General features: G+C 41.4%; 1 protein-coding gene across 1 annotated transcript; it reads right to left on the bottom strand.

Moving 5' to 3' along the window:
* Positions 1 to 1,650: 1,650 nt before the first annotated feature.
* Serpinb5 (serpin family B member 5) lies at positions 1,651 to 21,849 on the bottom strand. Its single transcript, NM_057108.3, has 7 exons — positions 21,750 to 21,849; positions 13,642 to 13,816; positions 11,858 to 11,995; positions 9,119 to 9,236; positions 8,154 to 8,296; positions 4,680 to 4,847; positions 1,651 to 3,385 (listed from the first exon to the last, which is right to left on the bottom strand). The coding sequence occupies exons 2-7, from the start codon at positions 13,807 to 13,809 to the stop codon at positions 2,993 to 2,995; spliced, it is 1,128 nt and encodes a 375-aa protein (NP_476449.2). The 5' UTR covers positions 13,810 to 13,816; positions 21,750 to 21,849; the 3' UTR covers positions 1,651 to 2,992.
* Positions 21,850 to 22,419: the final 570 nt, after the last annotated feature.

Raw genomic sequence — 22,419 nt, 5'->3', positions numbered from 1 at the left:
ACCTGCTGCTACATGTGGTATCCATAATCAAGAGATAAGAAGTTTGCCTTAATGGTAGTCGGCAGGAAAAATTGGAAAATAATAAATTGTACCCCACCTAAAAAGTACAGTGGGTTGTAAGTATTAGTTGGAGAAAAAACTCACTGGAAGTAGGAGAATTTTGAGATATTTAAGTGGAATAATGCACGTGTATAGTCATTAAAATGAGCAGAAAAAATGGTGGATTTTTTCAAATTTTAATTTAGATTGTTAAAGTCAATAAAACAAAATTAAAATTCAAAAGAAAAAGAAGGCCTATTAGTCATGGCAAAGACTGAGCTCTCAGTTTGTGTATGATGTTCCCCAGCCACTGTCATATGTCATATGGACATTTCTAGAAATGAACAAGCTTAGAAACCTAAATCAGGATTGGGTCCTTTCTGATAGAAAACTTCACCATCCTCCATAGCTAAGTCTGCCTGAGATCTACTAACTCACAGGGAAAGGTGAAAGGAGTGAGTTTCATTTCTGCTTTTCCTTACCACATATATCCTTCTCCACTCCATATGCATAGGAGAACAAGAAGAGGTAGAAAGGCCTTGCTAGATTGGAGCCATTGTGATGTGCTATCAGGAATGAGAGGAGCCAATGGTTTGTATGCACTGCATCGTCTGGGGACTCTATAGACCATCTAATCCCACTGGAATCCATACCTCAGCCAAATAGGTCCTCTAAGCAGGCTATGCCAAAATAAACAATCAAATAAATTTTAGGTCTCATTGCAGCTGACAGAAAGAAGACATCCTTCATCCTCTACTCCAGTTCCAAACCATTCTTCTTTGTCTGCCTCAGGGATGCTGTCTCTGGATCTGTCTTTTAGGGAGTACCCGACTGACATCTCCTAAGTTACTCTAGGCACAGTGTACCTGATAACACTCTTCAGAGAGGAGGCATCGTTTGCTGTTGCAGGTATTAACCAAACCAAGAGATGCTCCCCAGTAGTAAAACAAAAATATCCCCTAGAGGGCAGACGTTGTCTATGGTTGGAAACCACCAATGTAGACTATCCCAGGGAGACACTAACCAAAACTGTCAGTGTTTTCCAAATTCTGGGAGACACCTGAAGCTCCCTGAGCCCTTGGCCAGGAGACACAAGGCCCTTCCTTATTCTACACTCATGCACCATTCCCAGAGTCGTCTCATACTTTATGTATAAGTTGGAAGGGGGAAATGAGCAAGAGTGGGCAGCCTGTAAAAGTGATTATTTCCCTTTTGCAAAGGAAAAGCAGACACATTCAAGGATGTTATGAGTAATTAAAAAGAAATGAACGTGTCATTGAGGAGAAAATGCACCAACTAAGAAAACACCACAAGCTTACGGATCTTAGTAAAGTTACACTTTGAGGAAGGACCCAAAAGGAAAATCTGTACATCCTCATAGGTGGATGTGGTTTCAACTTAGAACTGCTTGAATGATTCTGACACAATCTGGTCTCGTCTTTGTTGGACTACTTAGTGAAAGAACGGATGGCCAGGGAGAAGGAAGAATGGCAAGGACATGACTCGTTTGTATTTTTTTTTACTCTGCATTATCCCAGAAGGGATTTACACATGTAAATGCTTCTAATAAATGGGTGTCTTGGTTCTATTCCAAAAGAAAGAACAGGCACGTAATTCAATAATATTTTATTGTCAAATAGCACAGAAAAGAAGTCACCACTGAACCCTTGGAACAACTTATTTGCCATAAATGGTAAGAAATTGGATAAGGAAAGACACATAAGAAAAACTGCAGCAAATACTTCCTTTTGGTGGTGAATTTAAAAATTGGATTGCAACATAACTGACTTACCATTTTATAAATTATTTATGTAGGCTACAAACTGCTATCTGAAATAGCTAAATTTATAAACTGAGAAAAATATATGCCAAAGCATTGTGGGTACTTAAATAGTTTTCCTTGTATTTTCTGAGAGTTTGGGATCCCTTACCTCCCCACCCCCGACACATTAGGCAAAGAGGAAAGTCCCTTTAATGGCCACAAAACTCTTATCATCACGAGAATCCCTGTAGATTTTAAGTTGCTGATGCTGGAGACGTCAGGGACCTTGTGATCTGGTTAGAAGCCTGGCCGATACAGCATTACCCAAATGATCACGTGGGAGAGCTAGGGAAAATGAAAGCCAGTTTTTTTTAAAAGCTGAGCTTTCCCTTGGGGTCTTGATCTTCTGCTAAAATAGGCCCAGAATTCTTTATCCAACACTCCAAGATCTAGAATGTTCTTCAAAGTGTTTTTATGAGCTGATAATGTACTCATTTTTCAGAAAAATTGATCACTTATGAACGATCTTTATATACTCATTTTGTGAAAATAGTGTATATTTATAGAAGAAATATTAAGATATTGGTTGATAGGGTAATATTCCAGATACTATTTGTGGTATTCCATGATAAATAGTATTAACAATATGTCATTCTTCTAAAATCTCCAATTAGTATCTTGAAAAAAAACTGTTTCTTAAGGTTTAACATGAAGTCTTCTGGACCTACAGTATTGTGACATGTACACAAATTCACTTGAAAAGGGTACTTTGTGGGCCTTATACACTATTGTTTTTTAAGGGTTGAAAGGAGTGAAGATTTCTAGAACATTCTTTATTATCTCAGTAAAGGCAAAGCCCTGAGAATAATGTCCCCACGTCATCCCTACAGCAATTCCTCCCTTGAAGACTGAATTTTTGCCCATCGCTCTGGATGCTTTGACAAATGCAGAGCACATGTTTTCTAAAGGGATTCCCTTTCACAAGTATCCTCTGTTTCCTTTGACAAAGGAAAACAAGGAGGAATTAGGGGGAAGTGTCTGTTAGTATGAAGGTGACATATGACAAATATGGAGTGCTTCCTGATTCAGCAACATTCACAATTTATTGTATAGAAAGTGATTCTGGATACAAAGTTTACAGAGCCCTGCAACTACAGACAAGTTACCTGAGAGTTGGCCAGGCCCTGCCAGCTAAGGAGAAGAGAATTTGCCCAAGAAAACGATGTTTCGAGTTTTGTTGTGTCGAACGATAAAAAGAAATGGATGGTCAGCTTTGAATTCATCCTTGTGCTGTAAGATCCGGGACCCTGGCACCTCGATGGAATCACCACCATCTTCAGTTATTTCTAGGCATACTCTGTGAATCACATTTGATACGGACACTCCCTTGGTCTCTGACATTCCAGAGAAATCCGATGTACTTTCATTGAAGAGACTTTTCAGCCCTAGGCTTTCCAGACTAGCCTTGGGGTCAATCATCTTTTCTACCTTAAACTTTGGAAGGGAAAGCTTGACTTTGGCATTGGCCATGGTGCTGGGGTTGGTCCACTGTAACAGTGTTTCTGGGTTGAGTTGTTTTTCAATCTAAAGACAAAAATGAAAAGTACTTAATTTTATTTACTTCTAATTGAAAAGAATGTTTAAAACTAGTTTGTTAAAAACAGTAGGTGTTAAGTCTAGTTTTAAAGAATTTAAATCAACCTTGGTTTGAAGACAGCACAGGACAGAAACAAGTTCCTCATGTAAGATCTACCAGCCACCTAGATTTCTCTTCCCCACTCTATGGGAAGGTCCTCTTCTCAGTCTGAGAAGCATGGATTTTTATCTACTTAAATTCTAGAACAGTTTTTCAGAAACAGATTGTGATGTTATACACGCAACAGTGAAAGGAATGTAAAATGAGGGACTCTCCTGTAGATCTCCGGTTTGTTAGAACTTCTCTACAAAGAGAATTCATGATCTAGGCATACTACGAAGTTAATTAAAACCTATTCCTTCTTTTTTTTAATAATAGGAACTTAGACTAGCTCTGATTTTCATTATCAAAAGTGATGAGCACAAGCATTTCAACTGGGTTAAGAGATTTGTCAAGTAGATATGCAACAAAGCAGAAAATAACTTAGTCATAAAATTCTTCCTGGAGCAAATGAAATTAAGTTGCTCCTTGACCTTCACACAGGTGCCACCAAGAATGACAGTAGCTAACTGCTACTACTAACATGAAACAATACTGTACCAGTGTTATTCTCCTGGTGCAAATAAAAGCCAAGGGTACACTAAGGTTATAAGCTAGTACAAGTGCATTTTGTAGTGGGAAAAGAATAATTTGTTATCTTATTAGACTACAACAATTACTTTTCAGTTACATTCTCGGTTTTGCTTGGTAAAAATTACTAGGACGAAAAAACAAAACAAAAAAAACCAAAAGCATTAGCATTAACTATCTTTGCAACTGATATGCTTGTTATTCTGTCTATTTACTTCTTGAGCATGGAGTATAAGCCAAGGGCTCTTTTCCTCTCAAGCTCAGATCCTTGGTCTTCATGTACTCAGATGACCATGTGGCGATGGACTGGCTAGTTCCCCTCTGTGACTTCCTTCCTCACTGGTAAAAAAAGAACATGATAACAGTTTCTAATTTGTGTTCTAAATGCTATAAAAATTAAATAAAAAAGCTATCCTCCACCTATTGTACATGTCAATAAATATTGTCTGTTTTTCGTTTTAAAGAAGAAAAGACACAGAACGGACTTCAAATCCCTTAAAGATGACTGAGCTGAGGTGTGTGAGGCTGGCCCCTCTGAGCTTCCACAGGACCCGATCTTTACTTCTTTACTATAAAGGGCTTTCTTGTCTAAGTGGCCAGCTGCCTCCTTACCTTCTCCAGGCCTGTGGATTCATCTTCCACGTCCTTAGGGAGCACAATGAGCATACTGAGATGCTTATTCTGGAAAGGAAGTTCTATGATCTTACAGTTGATGTCATCAATGTTACCCAAGCAGAAGGTAGCCTCAAGATTCATCATTTGTACTGGTTTGGTGTCTGTCTGTTAAAAGAAAATATTTTGAAAGGGTTAATTTTCAAATTTATAAAAGAACACATGAATATACACACACACACATATATGTATGTGTGTGTGTATATAGATACATATATATATACATATGTGCAAACATAGATATAGATCTAGATGAATAAAAGATAAAGACAGAATTAAAGATAGGAATGACAGTCAAGATCGGACTATTCAAACTTCTCTTGTAGTTTTGGAGCATTATGGCTTAAGCACACGCACAAGAATCCACATGGTATGAATCCTTTAAACATCTTATGACATCCTTGAAAGTTATTCACGCACTTTACTAACCCATGTACTCTACATTATAGGAACTATATCTATTATATTTACATATATAAAAAGAAAAATAAGACAATATGACTTCATATGTCATGTGACAGACAACAATCAAAATACAGGGAATTATATAAGACTGGTAATCCCAGCATTCTGGAGAGAGAGGTAGAAGGAGTATGAATTGAAGACAAGCCTGAGCCACACAATAAATTCAAAGCCACTTTGAGCTACATAGAAATACCTTGTCTCAAAAACAACAACAACAACAACAAAAGCAACAGGCTAAGGACATAACTCAGGAGTTTAGCATTTGCCTATTATGTGTAAAGCTCTGGCTTCATTCTCTAAACTCACATGCTTGCACGTGCATGCACACGCGCGCGCAAACACACACACACACACACACACACACACACACACATACAGGAAAAAACATCAACCACCAATTAAATCATCAATTGATTGTGCCGTCTTCTTGACATGACTAGCAGCGGGGTGATTGCTACCCCTGTAATAGCAGAGGCTGTAAAGTACATGCTGCCTCAGCCCTTAATGACAGACAGTGCCAAGAATGTCCAGAGCCATGCTAAAAGCCTGTGTGTGGACTACACTGAGTCTGAGATGTCTAAATCGTAACAATTGCTCTGTCCCTTGAAATTGGTTAAGTCCACTGTAGTCAGAAAGCTCAGGGAGAGAGTGGAGATCTGACGCCCCCCCCCTTACCCAGCACCCTGGCAGACTTCAAATCTATTAGGAGCAATAACAGCCTTTTTCTGTCCCTGGGAAACTATACAGTCATGGACTGTTGGGTTTTATCTGACACTGATGTTAGGGCTGAGGGCATAGCTCAGTTTATCAAATGCTTGCCAAGCATGCAGAGCTCTGGTTTGAATCTCTAGCAATACATAAACCAAGTGTGGTGGTGCCTGCCTATAATCCCAGTGTTGGAGAGGTAGAGACAGGAGAGTGAGAAGGTCAAAGATGTTTGGGGTTATATTACAAGTTAGAGATTACCTGAGCCTGTCCAAAGAAAATTAAAGCTGGTCTTTGGAAATTGATTATTCGCCCAAAAGTATTCAGTAAGACCCTGTAGACACTGTGGTGAAAAAGACAAGGTGCCTGACCTTATAAAGTCCACACATTAACACAGTAACTAAGAAAGTAAATTTATCTGAAGGAAATTACATTTGGGGCAAGTGTGGTATAAATGTCTATGGGGGGAAAGGGGAAGTCATAGAAGCCATTCTAGCTAACCCCGACCAAGTTGGTATCTGAAAGGGATTTCCTCCTAGGTTCAAGCATTAAGAGTCTGAGACTAGATAGGTCATGGACCCAGGTAAAAAGACCTACTACTATTATTCTGCTAAAGAAACATAGTAATAAAATGACTACTAATGACATGCTGCCATACCCAAACATCAGAGCATCACTCAACTATCATCAGAGGACTTTCTCTTAAAGTAGATGGTAATTAACAAAGAAATCTACAACTGGACAGTCTGGAGAGAGGGAGAGACTTCAGGGCACTCAGCCCTAAATGGGATGTCATTATCTAACCCCTCTCCTTACAGCTTAGAGATCTGTGCAGGAGAAGAGACTGAAAGACTGTAAAAGCCAAACATAGTGAGTGGCTCCAAGGAAACAGCATCTTCCAGACACAACAGGATGGATTCACATATGAAGTTACTGAGGCAGGGGCAGCACACATAAGGTCCATCTAGATGGGATCCCAATCATGAGAAGGGGAAGTAGACACAAAGCTCTACCCTGACCAAAAAGCTATTTGCAGTTGATACCTGCTGGAAAAGGGCAAAGACATTTTCTCCAATGGAGTGCCACTAGGTGTTAATCAACCACACTCCAGGGCAGGCTTCACGCTTAGGAGTGTGGGGCCAACACAGACTCCATGTGTTTCATGTGTGTACTTTTTGCTTGTTGTCTTATTTTATCTTTTATTTTGTTTATTTGTTTTGACTCTTTTGTTGTTGCTTGTGTTTTTGTTGTTTTTCTTGTTTGGTTTTTGGACAGAGAGAGAACATCATGAGGTTGGGTGAGCAGGGAGGAAGAGGCTCTGAGAGGGTTATGGTCAGAAAGAATGATAAAAATAAATTTATTTTTAGAATATGACATTTGGTCAGTATCTGGGAGAAACACAACACTGAAAAAATATTGCATAATATCTATAAAGCAAGATACCTTGAACATTGCAACTGAAGGGTTAATTGCTATGGGCCCGAGTTCTTTTGCTCTTTTTTTTTATTACATTCATTCATGCCTGTGAGGGTGTGCACATATATGCAAGCACCATGGCAAAAGGACACACATACAATAGTCATTTCTCTTTTTCTACCATGTGGGGTTTGAGGACAAAGCACAAGCCATGAGAGTTGGCAGTAAGTCCCTTCACCCGTCTGGCCCAGGTCTGAGGATTCACACAAGTCCCATCCCATCAAGGAAGACCACATCACAAACAGATCCCTGAGTTTCCCTAGTTTCTCTCAAGACTTCTAGTCTCGGTTCTTTGGTTTGATTTTAAAAAAAGAAAGCCTCTTTACTTATGAATAGTAGTTTTACTACATCCACCTCAATAGCTGAAAAACAGGTTTCTAACTCTTTCTATAATGAATCCCAGAAACGTAAATGAGTAAAGCTATATTTTTTCTCTTCATAGTCAGTCATATTATAAATACTTTGAGCTAGGCTGGGCACTACAAAAGGGAGGGAGAGGAGTGGGGATAAATATTAAACCATGTGTTTTGTTGCCAGGTGAGTAAAAAACTGGGATCAAAGTGCATTTACTGAGTCAGGAACGTAAGTCCTAAGTGGCCAAGCCTTCCTGACAATCCGGAGGCTTGTAGTCTGCTTTGTCTGTTTGCTTTCTTTCCTTTCTCCTCCTTCGATTTCCACATGTCTTCCTTTTCTACACAGAGATTCATTCCTGTGCCCTGCTTTACTGCCACGACTTTGGACTCTACTTCCAGTTCATGATGCACATACCTTGTTGATTCTGAATGGACATTCTTTTGTTTCTGATTCTGGAAATTTCTTCATCCACTTTCCAACAAAGTAGGCAGCATTAACCACAAGGATTTTGGTCTGGTCACTTATACTGTTCTCTGGCAAAATATCTTCAAAGTGGCCTGCAAATAATTACAGAAAACCACATAGAGCAGTTACTCACCTAAATCACTCGCTGTTGTGTGCTTGTTCACTCCAGCAGTGGATCCCTCCATAACCAACCATGACTGCCAGCCCTTCACAATCACTTTCTATTTCCCAACAGACTCCCCCGTACAAACACTGTAAACAAGTCTCTAGGAAAGGATACCTAGACACTGATTGCAGTCCAAACCATCTTCATTCCAATGCTTTTCTAGCAAGGAAGACAACTGACTGGGCCTTTAATGGGGTTGGGGTGGGTTGAAGTAAGGGCAGAGAAGGCTCCACAGGAAGCAGGAATGGATGCTGGAACTCAACTGCAGCCTGATCGGCTGAGGAACGCAGGACAAACTTCCACTATGATACTAGGTTTGGCTTTGTTCTACGTTCACATTTGCCTAAGACCTTTTGTCCTTTCTCATTTTGGGTAAAGTTATAAGAATTTTTAGTTGGAAATAGATTCAAGGATCATCTTTCAAGACTTTAAAACCTGCCTTCATCATTTGCCAAAGCCCATAGCGTAAAAGGACCATCTGGGCCCCTACTAGGGCGTGTGGGCATGTGGCAGCTTGTCAGAGAGCAAGGCAAGGCCCATAGAGAACAATGCACCTCAATAATTTGCCAAGTAATGAGCTGGTATGAGAAATGCCCAGAAACTCAAGTTGTTGGCATGTCTTGAGGAGCAAAGAATTTAGCTTGTGTACTAAAAATATCTAAGGAAGCTTCCAGATGCTCAAAACTTCTAAGTTTAAAGCGAGGATTCTTAAGCAGGGAGGGCCAACAGAGCATTAAATGGAACTTGCCGTCTGTGAGTTCCTTAATGGAGCTGTTAATTTGACCTTTCGTCTCTTCCAGTTTATCTTTGAAGTCAACAGTTTCCAATTCGTTGGCATATGGTCTTTTTGTAGAACTGATAAATTCCTGAAATGAAAACATCCAAATCACACACTTAGGGCAGCTCTTTGGAAATGTAACTAGAGCTAATGCAGTACCACACTGTGCTAAGAAACAGTTTCCTTAAATGCCTATTACTATTCATACATTTTCAAAATGGGTCACACTATCTGAAGCATTGTATAGAAATAAGTATTTTCTCTGAATTAGATGTTTTATTTCTTCAATTATAAGACATACCAATTACTAAATTATTAGTTGGATATCAACTTTGTGAAAAACAAAAGAAACACTATATTATTAAATATATATTTAGATGTGAATCTCCCCATTACTTAAAAAATATTTATTTATATTGGTACATACATAATACAAATATATAGCTGTGGTTTCAATTTAAAAATGCCTTAGACCCTTATGGTTTAGACACTTAGTTCTCAGCTTCTGGCATCATTTTGAGACTTTCTAAGCCTTTGGAAAACAGGGGCTAACAGAAGGAAATAGGTCACTGGAAAACTTGAGGATTCTATTATCTCTGACCATTTCCTGTCAGTCCATAGTTCCCGGTGCTTCATGCTGTGAACAACGGTCTTCAACTATACCCTACTGATAGATCTGCCGGAGCAAATGAGAACAAACAGCCAGGGATGGAACCCTGTGAAACTTGGAGCCAAAATAAATATTTATTCATCAAGTTGTTTCTGGATGGCATTTTATCAGAGTAACAAGAACAAATAACGAACACTGCGTGTGTGTGTGTGTGTGTGTGTGTGTGTGTGTGTGTGTGTGTGTGTGTGTGTGTTTAAAACAGAAAATAAAACAATGAACAGAAAACTTTTATCTTCACTAAAATTAGTGAATATTTTTTAGGATTCTGGCACTCAAATAAGATCCAAAGATGAGTCAGGCATCTGAGCTCTTGTTAGAACAAACTCTTAGGCCTCTAGACATATTGACTTAGACTGGGCATTTTAGCCAGATTTCCGGGAGTTTCATCTGCATGTTCAAAAGTGAAACTTGGGGCTGTAAAGAACACAGCAGTGTGTCTTTGTCTAACTCTAACTCACATTGAAAATGCAAATCCTATTTCCACTGGTATTGACATAAGAGATCCGAGGCCACAAAAATGGCCTTTCAACAAACATTTGAGTGGTGTAGAGTCAGGTAATGCCCCTCAGAGCACATTTGTTTGCACTATAACTTGTATATTTGCAGGCACTACACAATAAGAGGAGAAAAGGGAAAACAAACTGAGGAAGAGAAAGGAAAGAAATGGGAAGGGAGAGAGAGAAGAGGAGGGCAGAAAAGAAGGAGATGGAAGGAAGGGAAGAGAAGGGAGAAAGGAAAGAGAAGAAGAAAGGGAAAGGAGAGGAGGGGAAAAAAAGGAAAAGAAATGAAGAAAGGGAAGGGTGGGAGAGGGGAGGGGAGGGGAATGAGGAAAGGGAAAATGATGGGAAAAGAAAACAAGAAACGCTTACACTCCTGGTTTGGTAGAAATTCTTCTAACTGTGGGAATGAAGTCAAACCAAGCTAACATAACTTGAATGGCACATCAGTCTACCCTTGAATTCCTTCGCAGAAACAACAGTCTTAGCCAATTAACTTAGCTCCAGTCCATTGAACCCAACCTTGAACTGACTGAGGCAGCCAGCACTGCCTAAGAACACCAGAAACACGGTGAGGTGAGGAGCCTACACTGTCATTGGAATGACAGAAGTCTTTAAGTATCACTTAGGGAGCTTTTAAAATGTTTCAATGCCCGGATGAAACTCACATCTCAATTTTCTTTAATTTCCCAGGTGACAGCTGGAATAAAAATAGTTACACGTATGTGTCCTCAAGCCATAAGAGTAAACTGGCAACAGTATGTAGTAACTTAATTCCCAGAGATCTTAAACACAAACAAATACTGAGTCCAGAACATTGTCATGCCGTGGTGGGACATTTGGTTTGGTGATCAAGAAGCTTGAAGTTCTGACCACAGAAATCAGAGCTGAGTCAGCCCTGTATTAGCAGACATGGGAAGGTCCGGTCATCAAGAATCTTGGTTATGTATTTAAATAGAGATCTCAAAAGTCTTATGCAACACTCTGGATCCTAACAAGAGTGGACCACAATGTTTTTCGTATGACTGCTTCAAGAAAGGATTCGACTTAAATGACTACAACAGTTTTATACGAATGTTCTTAATTGGCCTGGGAAAACAACAGCGATTCACATCTGATGAAAAACTGATCAATTGTAGTGGTTGTCTTATTACTGATTCCAAAAGATTTCTGGACCATGTTAAAAATTGAATTGGGGAATTTAAGACATCATCAGGCCATGGTTCTTTGAGAGAGCTTTTTGCAGATTGAGCCCATGTGAAGATCCATTTACTAGATAGTTGGAGCTTCCATTATCCCTTTTCTCCAAAGGACTGGGTGTTGGCGGGGAGTACTTGTCAACTTTGCTGGGGAAGAGAGACACACTCCTCTATACTCTGAGCAGAAGCGACTACTGCTTGGTCCACTAGCATTCAACATCTACAGCGGGCTGCTTCGCTTTCAAACTCCTAAAATCAGAACTGTCACTCTAGAAAGGAAACCTAGCAGTGTAAAATGCCCCTTCTGGGAAAAGGTCCCGCCCTACTGTTATAAACAACTTACTGTAGAAAGGTTCAGAGATTTGTCAATGTATAGTCGCTTGATTAGTTTCAGCGAATAAAAGGAACTGAGCTTATTAACATCAGAAGTGATTGTTTGAAACCCAAAGGGTACATCTTTAACATTCTCAAAATGAAGGACCTGTTAAGAGAATAAAAATTCCATTATTAAAACAAAACAAAACAAAAACATTGCCCTGGGGGTTGAGGAGACAGGGTACTTGCCCTGCAAACATGCGGCCCTGAATTGGATAACCAGATCCATGCATCAGTAGGTCCTCAGTAAGGGATGAGGCACAGAGATCAGTTCCCCATCAATCCAGGATTTGGGCTGCATCAATCTTGTATGGGTCTTGTGCAGGTGACCACAGCTGCCAGGAGTATATGTGTCTCTAAACATGTCTAGTCCAGAGGTTTGCATTTCACATCACTTCCTTGGTGTTGTGAGGGAAAGAGAGGTGAAGACAGATGTTCCATCTCCAACCAGAATTTAGAACATTTATAGCGACTGGTATAATCCCTGTGCCTCAGCGGATGGCCTTGCACCTATACACATACAATAACCACTAACTGGACTAAATAGATTATTGGAAAGAAAAGACATGAAGCTGGGGAAAGGCCATGTTCAGGGGGGATGTGAAGGGAGTTATGATCATGTTTCATTGTACACATATATTTAAATTCTCAAGAAATAAGAAAAATAATATTGCAAAGAGACCAGATGTGCTGGGAAAGACAAACAGGTCACATGCAGGGAAGTACCTTCCTTGTTGATACTTGTTGAGGCATGGACCCCATCCACCCCCAACAGTCCTTCCAGAAAAAGAAATGGAACCTGAAGAGCGAAGGCTGGCTTTGTAGCATATGGAGGTGAGAAGTTCAATGCCACATCTCCTCTCGCCAGGGCTGAGACTCTTCTGCCTCCCCCAATTTCTCATCCTGACCTGGTCAACATTGTATCAGTCATAATTTTAGGGGTCCTGGTGAAACAGGTGTTTCTATTTTAAACACCGATGAACTTGTGAAAGGGCTTTTATTTTTCCTTTGAACCTTACATCAATCTGCATAAGGAAAATAGTAGAAAGGAATGGGAAAGTACACCTACTGTCTAAGACCTCATCTCAAAACAGCCATCAAGAAACTCAACTCATTTAAAGGTCCCAGAAATTCAAGGCTAGTCAAGCATAGTTCAAAAGCAACCCTGAGACATCCCTACGCATATGTATGTGTTTGCATGGGAAATTTTACTTTAGTCCATGCCTCTCAATTGAGATCTCAAGCGATTTATTTTCTTCATCTATGCTAGTATAGAGCATTTAAGATGTTACTGCTGAGGTTGCGATTCTGCTTTTATCTTAACGTTAAGTTTGATGTCCTAAAATAATTGATTTTGAAGAGCGGTGCCTTTGTTCTCTTAATGTAGGGCAGGAGGCAGGAGATAGCTATTCCCCATTTACAATATATATGTGCAATGGAGTAGTTAATAAGTCATTTTAATTGACCTTCAAATATGTCAGTACGGGATGTCATATGGCCGACTGACAGTCACTGGTGAGTGGAACACCTGTCAGGTCCCAATGCTCTCCATCCCAATCTGATACCTTTTCTAAATGTAGGTTCTGCTACCCCTAAATAAGTGTTCACATTTAGAGTAGATTAAAAGAGCCCTGGAAATGGTACAGTTCTCAGCCCTGAATAGGTCCACTCACACATTTCTTCCTTAGGCCTTGACTATGAATTCTAGTGACCATCCCCATTCAAAATCAAAACAAAGCATGGGCAGCTTACCTGTCCAATTTCATTTGCCGTGTCACCTTTGGCGCCTACTTGAGCAAGGGACAGAGAAGTGGAGAGGCATATCGGAGAGAAGAGAATGTTTCCTGCTGGCTCCTTTTCACATAGTTGTTTGAACAATTCAACAGCAAAAGCTGAATTTGCCAGTCTCAAGGCATCCATCCTGGGCCTAGAACCAAGCACAAAACTTAATTTCCAATGCAAAATGTGTACCCAGCTACACCCTGCCAATAACAGTAAGAATTCCGTGAAGCAATGATTTTTTGGACAGGAGACAAGAATAGAGAAACCTCTGGGCAGATGCTTTGAGGCACATGGCATCTCTCTATGCTCAGCCACTATGGCCAGCATCAGGAACCCAGCCATGTGTCACTTCCTCAGGTAGTGACCAGAGCAGCCAATAGCATCAGAAACACTCAGCTCACTTTAAAAAAAATCATATATTTCTATTACTCCTTTGGTTAAATCATACAAAAAAGTTATTTATATAAGAAAAATAATTATAGCATCTATGTGTGGTTCTGTTTAGTATTTAGTTCTACTTACTATTAAATGTATAATTTTGTGCTCAAAGAAGATACACTGAATCCCTAATTTGTAACACCAATGAATGTAACATTGTTTGGAAGCAGGGGCCCTGCATTTTTAATTAGTTAAAATGGGATCATACTGAAGTTAGGTAAGGATTAATCCAATGTGACAAGTGTCTTTCTAAAAACAGAAAAGAAAATACAGAGACATGTATGAAAAGAAAAGACAACCTGTACACAACCGTCACATAAATTGGACAGGATGTGCACCCCAAGGTCAGAGAGACAGTTTTCCACTCAAGGTCAAAGATTCCTTAGCTAGGACCCACAGGTGTGTTAGAGTCAAATGCATAGACAGGATTACAGTTTGCACCTTAGTCCTTTACAGAAAGTCCAAATGAAGTCGAAAAGTGGGCTCCTAATCTTCACATCAGAGTTCAGAATCCTCTGTAAACGGCTGTATACAGAATAAACTCAAATAGACCATAATATTCCTCAGAATCCAAAAAGGGTATTTATTAGCAAAAGGAAGACAAAGCTGAGTCCACTGGTGACCACAAGCCGTGCTCCCTGACCTCACCCTCCACTGCTGACCACCAGCCGTGCTTCGTGACTCCCTCCCTCTGTTTATACCTGGATGACTGTACCCCTCAGGCTAGTATGCTTATTGCAAATATATCACAAAGTACCCAAAAGTTAGGTTGGGTGTTTATACTTTCTTTATAGTCTTATTCCTTCTCTTCGACTGGGTTGTGAGAAGAGAAAACGTCGTCAGCCCAGCCTAGAGGCTGACTGGTGTTAAGTTCATAGAAATCAGCAGAGTCGCCTGCTGTGGATGTCTGTGGAGGACTCTGTGTTGTGGATTTGGTTTAATGCCTGCATTATGGGTTCCCAAATTACACAGGAATTTGCACGTCTGCATATAAGACTCTCTGGGTCCCTTTCCCCAGCTGGCTCTAATTTTGTAACTAAAGTCACAGGTGGCCAATGGCTGAGCAGGAAGACAGAGGCGGGATTTGAGGTTCCCAGGAAGGGAAGCGGGAGAGAAAGGAAGGAGAATGGCCATGGCAGAGAAACAAAGATCCAGCCTGAGAAGTGCAGGACAGACACTGCCAACACGTAAGTCAGGAATCTAGGCCGGAGGGTTGTAGGCCTGGGCCCAGGGCAGGCCAGGATGCAGGATAGGATTTAGTAAGAAATAACTCAGAAATATTGGAGGAGAGAGTGTTAGCTACAGGAAGCTTTGGCAGTGCCCAGACATTGATTGATTGTGCTGTTTAAGGCATATTAAATACAAGGCTGTGTGGTGTGGTGTGTGTGTGTGTGTGTGTGTGTGTGTGTGTGTGTGTGTGTGTGTGTTTCATTAGAGAATCAAGACCATTGGGGCAGATAGCAAGGAAGTCGGGTTGCCACCGACAATGGGGAAGTTTGTGCAAATTTAAATACCGCAACAGTTCTGAGGCATCTGCTCGCCACAAGGGAAGCTATCAGAGACTTCATTCCAGGACCAAGAAACGCACACAGCCTGTGCAGAGATGCACTTAGCCTAAATGACTGCGCACAAAGGCTCCTTCAGCTTTTAAGAAGGCTAATTACAAAGTATCTCAGTGCTGCTGAGGCTTGAATCCACATTTTGCTTAGAAACTATAAACTGATTTATACTTGACAGGCTTCTATCTGCCAGACCTTCCCTTCCACAGAGAACCTTCTTCTGCATGGTAGCTTCAGCACCTGAAGTCCAAACCTGTCTATCTGCCTGACAGCTGGCTCTTTTATCAGAAAATCTTCCTCGGCTATGGAGAAAGGTAGCAGCCCTCAATATCTGAGGTCCCCTCGACAGCACAGTTGCCTGATAGAGCCTAAGGTAAGGTCTGTATATGTGGAAAGTGTTGAAATGGTGTGATGGTTAATCCTCACGGGGAACTTACGTAATTTAGGATCACCATGGAATCAGATCCCCGAGCATGCCTGTGAGGTAGTTTTAAGATTAGATTAATTAAGGTAGAGAACCACCCTAACTATGGGTGGCCCCATGCTAGGAGCCAGGATCTCAGACGAAATAAGAAAGGGAAAGCAAACTGAGAACAACCACCATCACACTCTGCTTCCTGACTGTGGCTTCAGAGCTCCCAGACACCCAGTCCCTGGTCCCTGCTGTTCCTTCCTGTCAGGAATGGCTCTAATCTTCTGAAACCAAAAGACAAAGGAAACATACCCTTCCTTACACAGTCATTTACTTTGTTTGCCTCTGGCATTTTGTCACAACAACTAGACATGTGGCAAGCAGTCCTGAGTCCAATTCCCAGCACCTACATGGTGGCTCACAACCATCTGTAACAGGATCTGATGCCCTCTTCTGGTGTGTTGGAAGACAGAACACTCGTATACATTAAATAAATAAGAAGAAATCAACCGAAATGTCCCATGGAAAAACCACATGAGTGGCTCTGTGATTTGCTCCAACTAGCTTGAAAGAGGCCTGAGACACAGTCAACTGGCTTTCCCTGTGCTGTAAGGTTTACGCAAAGGTTTACTTCAACATGCTGGCAGTAATGCCTTGGGAAAGGTGAGACGCTCCTCCACAGGCCATTTTGCAGAAGTCAGTTCTATTTTAAAGCTTTCAAATGCCACATCAGAGACGAGTGGGTGACACACAGTCAGTTCTGTGGCTGACAGCAGCTTCAAAACGCTAGTCTCGTCAGTCATGTCCTTTTCATCAACTTCGCACGAGTTGTTTTCTTTCACTTGCACGAAAGTACAAGAATCTTGTTTAATGGCTATTATTCTATTCTACCCTAAAGGAAAAAACTACACCATTTAAAACCACCTTGGAGTTTTAAAGAAACTTTTATCTTATTAGGAAGAAACTCAGTAACTCCTCAAGTAGTAACACAGTCAATTTTCAAGACTCTGTATTTGACGAAGGGATGACCCCACTAATTGTTTCTACAGTACTAATCTGGTCAGCCCAAAAGTCGTAAGCATACAAGCAACGCTGAGTGGACTCAGTAGGTTGTAGGTATATGTTAATTTGTTTAAAACTCCACGTGAAAAGAAGAAGAAAAATAGGCCGTGAATTTGAGGGGTAGTGGGGGGGGTGGGTGGAGGAAAGGGAGGAGGAATGATGTGATTATATTTTAATTAATTTTTTAACTATTAAGAAAGGTGAGAATTAAAAGTCGAGAGATGTGTCCCTGCCATTCTTAGCTGAGGTATTGAATAATCGACTTTTAAGTAGGGGGAGATCTTGCAAAGGATCTAGACTGGCCCTACCTCTTCATTTGGCAAATGAGAGAAATGGAGGATGATGCTGTGATTCTCCCAGGCCACCCACGCAGGAGTGAGAGTGGCAAAGCCAACCCTAGAATTCATTTCTCCTGGCTCCCAGCCAGGCCTCCCCACACCTCCCCACCTTCTTTCTTCATAATTGGGCTTTTGCCAGCATTTGGTTTTTTCTGAAGTTCCCAAACTCCTGTATTCTAAGTGATCTCCCTCGAAGATACTAAGATACCCTCTGTGTTGGAGAGGGATGTTGCTTTTGTTTAGATTTTCCCGTTGTTTGTTTAGTTGGTTGGTTTTAATGACACAGGGCTTTTCCCCTAAGGTTTTCCTACTTGAGGATGCTTTAGTCCTCCTTTCTGCTCTCGTGTTTCGATTCTTTCATTAGTTCCATAAAGTGTGAGCACCTAACTCAAGCCAGGCAGAAGTAGGTATTAGGAATCCAAAGGCGGGGGCTAGAAAGATGGCTCAGTGGCTAAAAGCCCTGGCTGATCTTCCAGAGGAACTGGGTTTGGCTCCCAACACCCACATGGTAGCTCACAACCATCTGTAACTCCAGCTCGAGAGGCTGTAATAACCTCTGTGGTCACTATGTGCATATGGTACACAGACATACATGCAAGCAAAACACCCACACATATAAAAGAAACATAAAGAAACCAAAACAATCAGCAAAAAAATAAAACCAAGGTGCACACATAGTAACTTCTGCCTCCAGCAAGCTTTCAGCTACTGGCCTAAGAGTGATACCAGAGTGTACTAGTTACCATGGGGACTCTCATCAACACTGCCGCCCTAGAGGAAATCTCAGGGACACCTCCTAAGAAGCACTGACACCCAAGTGAGTCATATGAAAGGGTAAGATCTTAGCCAGACAGATGTGGGGGGTAGAGAGAAAATGCAGACAAATCTGTGGGTGTAAGGATAAGGTTTAGAGTGTAGTCAGGAATTATGCTAGTCTATCCACAGTAGATTCTTCACTAAGGTCCATGGCTTCACTGGCTTTGGGACCAGTTTCCAGGACCAGATGTGACTTCCCTCCTATTGATGCAATTAGCTAGCTACTAGTTACCACCAACATGTGAACACTACCGCACCTTTTGCACACCCTGCCATGATGGTATTGTCATGGTTCATCAGTGTTGCAGCTGAGCAAAGCTCCCTAACAGCTTCCCTCCCTGGGCAGCTCGTATAGTATTTTCTGGAAGCATGGGAGCAACTGTAGGAGTGTGAGCTGGTTCTTCCTCCCAGACCCATGCTCCCAGAAATAAGAAATATATCAAAATATATTAATACCTTGGTCACATAGCTGGCTTTTCTCTCATTGTATCATACCTAAAATAATCTATTTATTTTAACCGACAGTTTGCTATGGTTGTCTGTGCTCACCCTGTATCCCTCTTGTCACATCTTCCCAGTGAATGTCCTGTGCCTGGCTCTATCCCAAGTGGCTTAATTTCTGATAAGATAAGTAGACAATTTATTCATAGATAGATAGATAGATAGATAGATAGATAGATAGATGTGTATATGTGTGTATGTTTACACTTATGTATTGATATAATTTTAATGTATAATAATATAATTCCTGAGGCCTATTAAATAACTTTGTTGTTTCTTGTCCCTCCTTCTCCTTCTATATTAAGCTCCCTCTCTTCTCACCAGCTGGAGGCCCCTCCTCATTATTCCCCTCACCAAAAAAAAACCAAAAAACAAAAATAAAAAACAAAAAAACAAAAAACTTCTCTTTGCTGCAAATAGGAGAATCCAAATTACAGGGAAACACAGGAATCTACAGCCGGACACAGAGTAGAAATTGACAGATCGTGAAAAGTCCAACCCCAACAAACATCTACATCACAGCTCCTGTATCTATGACTCAGGAAACATTTTGGGGAAAGGGGTGGAAAGATTCTAAGATCCAGAATACCAGAAAGTCTGTTGTGAAAGAGTCTTTCCCATAAATGGCCTCAAAGCAGAACCAGAATGCTAACAATATGAATGGACACATTGGCACAGAAGGGGGAGAGCTGGACAGGTTCAATACCCAGACAAGGACTATTGACCGCTGGGAGAGGAAATACTCCTTTCTAAGGTCGAGCCCCTTTACTGACTGTCCAATGCAGAGTGATCAGCTTTGAAATCACATATGCACAACAACAAAACATACTCAGCAGACTCTATTTAAATATACACACAGAGGCATGCATATGGAGGGTCTCTATATGTTCTGTGTGTCTGTGTGTCTGTGTGTCTGTCTCTCTCTGTGTCTCTCTGTCTGTGTGTGTGTGTGTGAGTGTGAATGTGTGTGAGTGTGTGTGTGTATGTATGTATGTATGTATGTTTAACAAATGCAATCACAAAAATAGAGGACATCAATCTAACAGTGAGGGTTGTGGGAGGGATTTGAGAGGATAAGAGAAGGGCTGGAGTAAGGAAAGAGAGGAGGAAATGGTATCATTCTGTTTCAATTAAAAATAAAATGAATGGATGGAGCCACATGCACTGGCATGAGAGGAGAAATCTGTGCCATAAGTTCAAGGCCAGCCTGCCCTACATAGTGAATTTGCAAAGCTACACAGTAAGCTAAGATCCTGTCGACTTTCACACCGGAGTTGTATGGATGGTCTGTAGCCTAGCTTACCTCATTGTACAGAATGGAGATGACCAAAGGCCTCTCAGGTATTTATTTATTTATTCTTTCACCGTTAAATTGAAGACCAAACCTAGGGGCTTTATGAATACTAGACAAGTGCTCCACCGTGGAGCTATGACCCCAGTCCATTCTATTCTACCTTGTATTTAAAAAAAAAAGTCTTCCTATGTTATCCAGGCTGGATTTGAATTCTTTCCCTCACCCAACTGGGCCTTTAAGTTGACCATTCTCCTGCCTCAGCTTCCCAAGAGGCTGGAACCCCAAGTATCTGTCACCAAGCCCATCTTTCATGGAGCTTTGATGTGACTGATCCTTGGGCAATAATATGACCCAAACCATAAAATCACAGCCTCTATGGTTCACTTTCTGACCCTGGGAGGATAAAAATTGGTACCATATTTTTAAATATGTAGTCTCACATAGTCTCAGCCATCATGGCAGCACCTGGTTTCTTGAAGCCTAAGCTTCACTGCTGGCCCATGGCATTGCTGGCACACAGTGCCAGACCAGGCCACACCTGGCTAGCCCAAACTGCTGAGACTGCATGCTCCAAAGTCAACCTCAAACCCGGAGGGGCTGAAGTGGCACCCTATGAGGCGTGAGGAAGCATGGTACAAAGCCGCTGACTCACCTCTGAGACTCCCTTTCTGCTAGGCTTCCTTTTCTCCACCCATCTCAGAACTGATCCACACTTGCACTTACTTGAAGGTGACTGAAGCGTGTAACACAATTTTGTTAAAATTCCTCTTGGGGCAAGGAGGAAGTAAAAGAAAATTTTTTCAGAACTTGTGTCATGAGAACATGTCTTGTTGTCAATCTGAAGGCATCCTTCCATTTAAGTCTCCCATCTTCAGGCTATGTACTACAGACACCACTTTGCCATTGAGCAAAAATTGGTCCCCCAGTTCTGAGATTCAATTTAGGTAAATGAAACAACCTATTATATTGAATAGAGTTTTCACTATGAAATCTTTGAACTATTATTGTTGTTATCATTGTATTATTATTATTATTATTATTATTATTATTATTATTATTACAGCCCATCAGGAAAAGACAATAACAATCACAAATGTTCAAGAATTTATGTTGTACACGATTTTTTCCAAGTTTGCTGAATCTAATATGAGCAAGGAACAATGATTTCTGTCTAGAAGATGGGTGTCCGACAACGAGCACTGATATAATGCTTAAAATGACGAGAATTTCAACCCCTCAATGTCCATTAGAAAGGTAAGCCCCCGTTCCCATCTCCTTGACCTTCCCTAGACTTTCAGTACCACACCCTTTCAATTCAAAGACCAGTATCTCGAATACATCCTGGTTCCAATCTCCTCACCATAAGGCTGTCTTCCCGGAATCACTGCTGCTCCCACCACAGAACCATCAGCCAAGCCTCCAATCCCGTACCTTCTTCATATTCTGAATGTAGGTGGCAATGTGGTGATAGCTCCCACAGAGCCACTTTAGGCACACAAAGACCTTAGCAGCTGGCACTGGGGCTCACTTTACTGAAACCAGGCTACCCTTGATAAAACCCAGCCACTTTCTTCAACATTTGGAGTGAACCCCCTAACTATTCCATGACTCAACCTCGAGAGGGAACTCAACAGCCCTGCGACACCCGCTTAGCTTACCTTTAGTTGCAGGTATCCCAGCAAATGAGCTGCAAGAAGGGAAAAAGGCCTAAAGAACTCAGAGGCAGTGAAAGCTGTGTTCTCCGGGCCTAGGGAGAAGCGCTCACCTGTGACCACACCCGAGTCTCCCAGTCTGGCCCCGCCCAGCCTGGCCCCGCCTAGCCTGCCCTGCCTGCACCACCCCACTGCTGGGCTCTAACTCATGACTCTTGGCAGCCTGTGCAAGATTGGAAGACATGATTCAGGCCGAACTTGCCGATGCAGTCTGTCTGCACAGCTTCTGGTGGCCTGCGACAAGCACGGGCAGGAAGGTTCTGTTGGTGGATCTTGCCCTAAGCTAAGCATACACATGCATAAGTAAATAAAGGCAACCAACCCTACCTGCCAAGGGAGTGCCAGAAAGGTGAATGGGAGGAAATAAGAGCAGAATAGGTGGTGATAGAAAGAAATACTACAAATCCTAACTCTGACTTCCATCTTTTCTGTGTAGAGTGCTCGAGCGCCATCACTCATTCTGATAACATACACAGCATACAGGCAAAATATGCAGTGCCAAATTGATTAGGAGAGATAGCTTAATAGAATTGCAAGGGTGGAAGTGTCCTAATAGGTGACACAGTTTTGCTCTGAAACAGTTTCGGGGAGCCTGATTTGACACCTCCAGGTCTCC

Source organism: Rattus norvegicus, chromosome 13 (genome assembly GCF_036323735.1).
Source record: "Rattus norvegicus strain BN/NHsdMcwi chromosome 13, GRCr8, whole genome shotgun sequence".
NCBI classification, from domain to species: domain Eukaryota; kingdom Metazoa; phylum Chordata; class Mammalia; order Rodentia; family Muridae; genus Rattus; species Rattus norvegicus.
Note: the sequence above shows the minus strand (reverse complement) of the source record. Positions and strands in the feature narration are given on the sequence as shown.

What these genes read in the sequence shown, in the direction of transcription:
- Serpinb5 (NM_057108.3), bottom strand. Translation starts at nt 13,809, where the DNA reads ATGGATGCCTTGAGACTGGCAAATTCAGCTTTTGCTGTTGAATTGTTC. An exon ending in CGGCAAATGAAATTGGACAG is followed by an intron (nt 11,996 to 13,641) that starts GTAAGCTGCCCA and finishes TTCTCTTAACAG; the next exon opens with GTCCTTCATTTTGAGAATGT. An exon ending in AATCTCTGAACCTTTCTACA is followed by an intron (nt 9,237 to 11,857) that starts GTAAGTTGTTTA and finishes TTTTCATTTCAG; the next exon opens with GAATTTATCAGTTCTACAAA.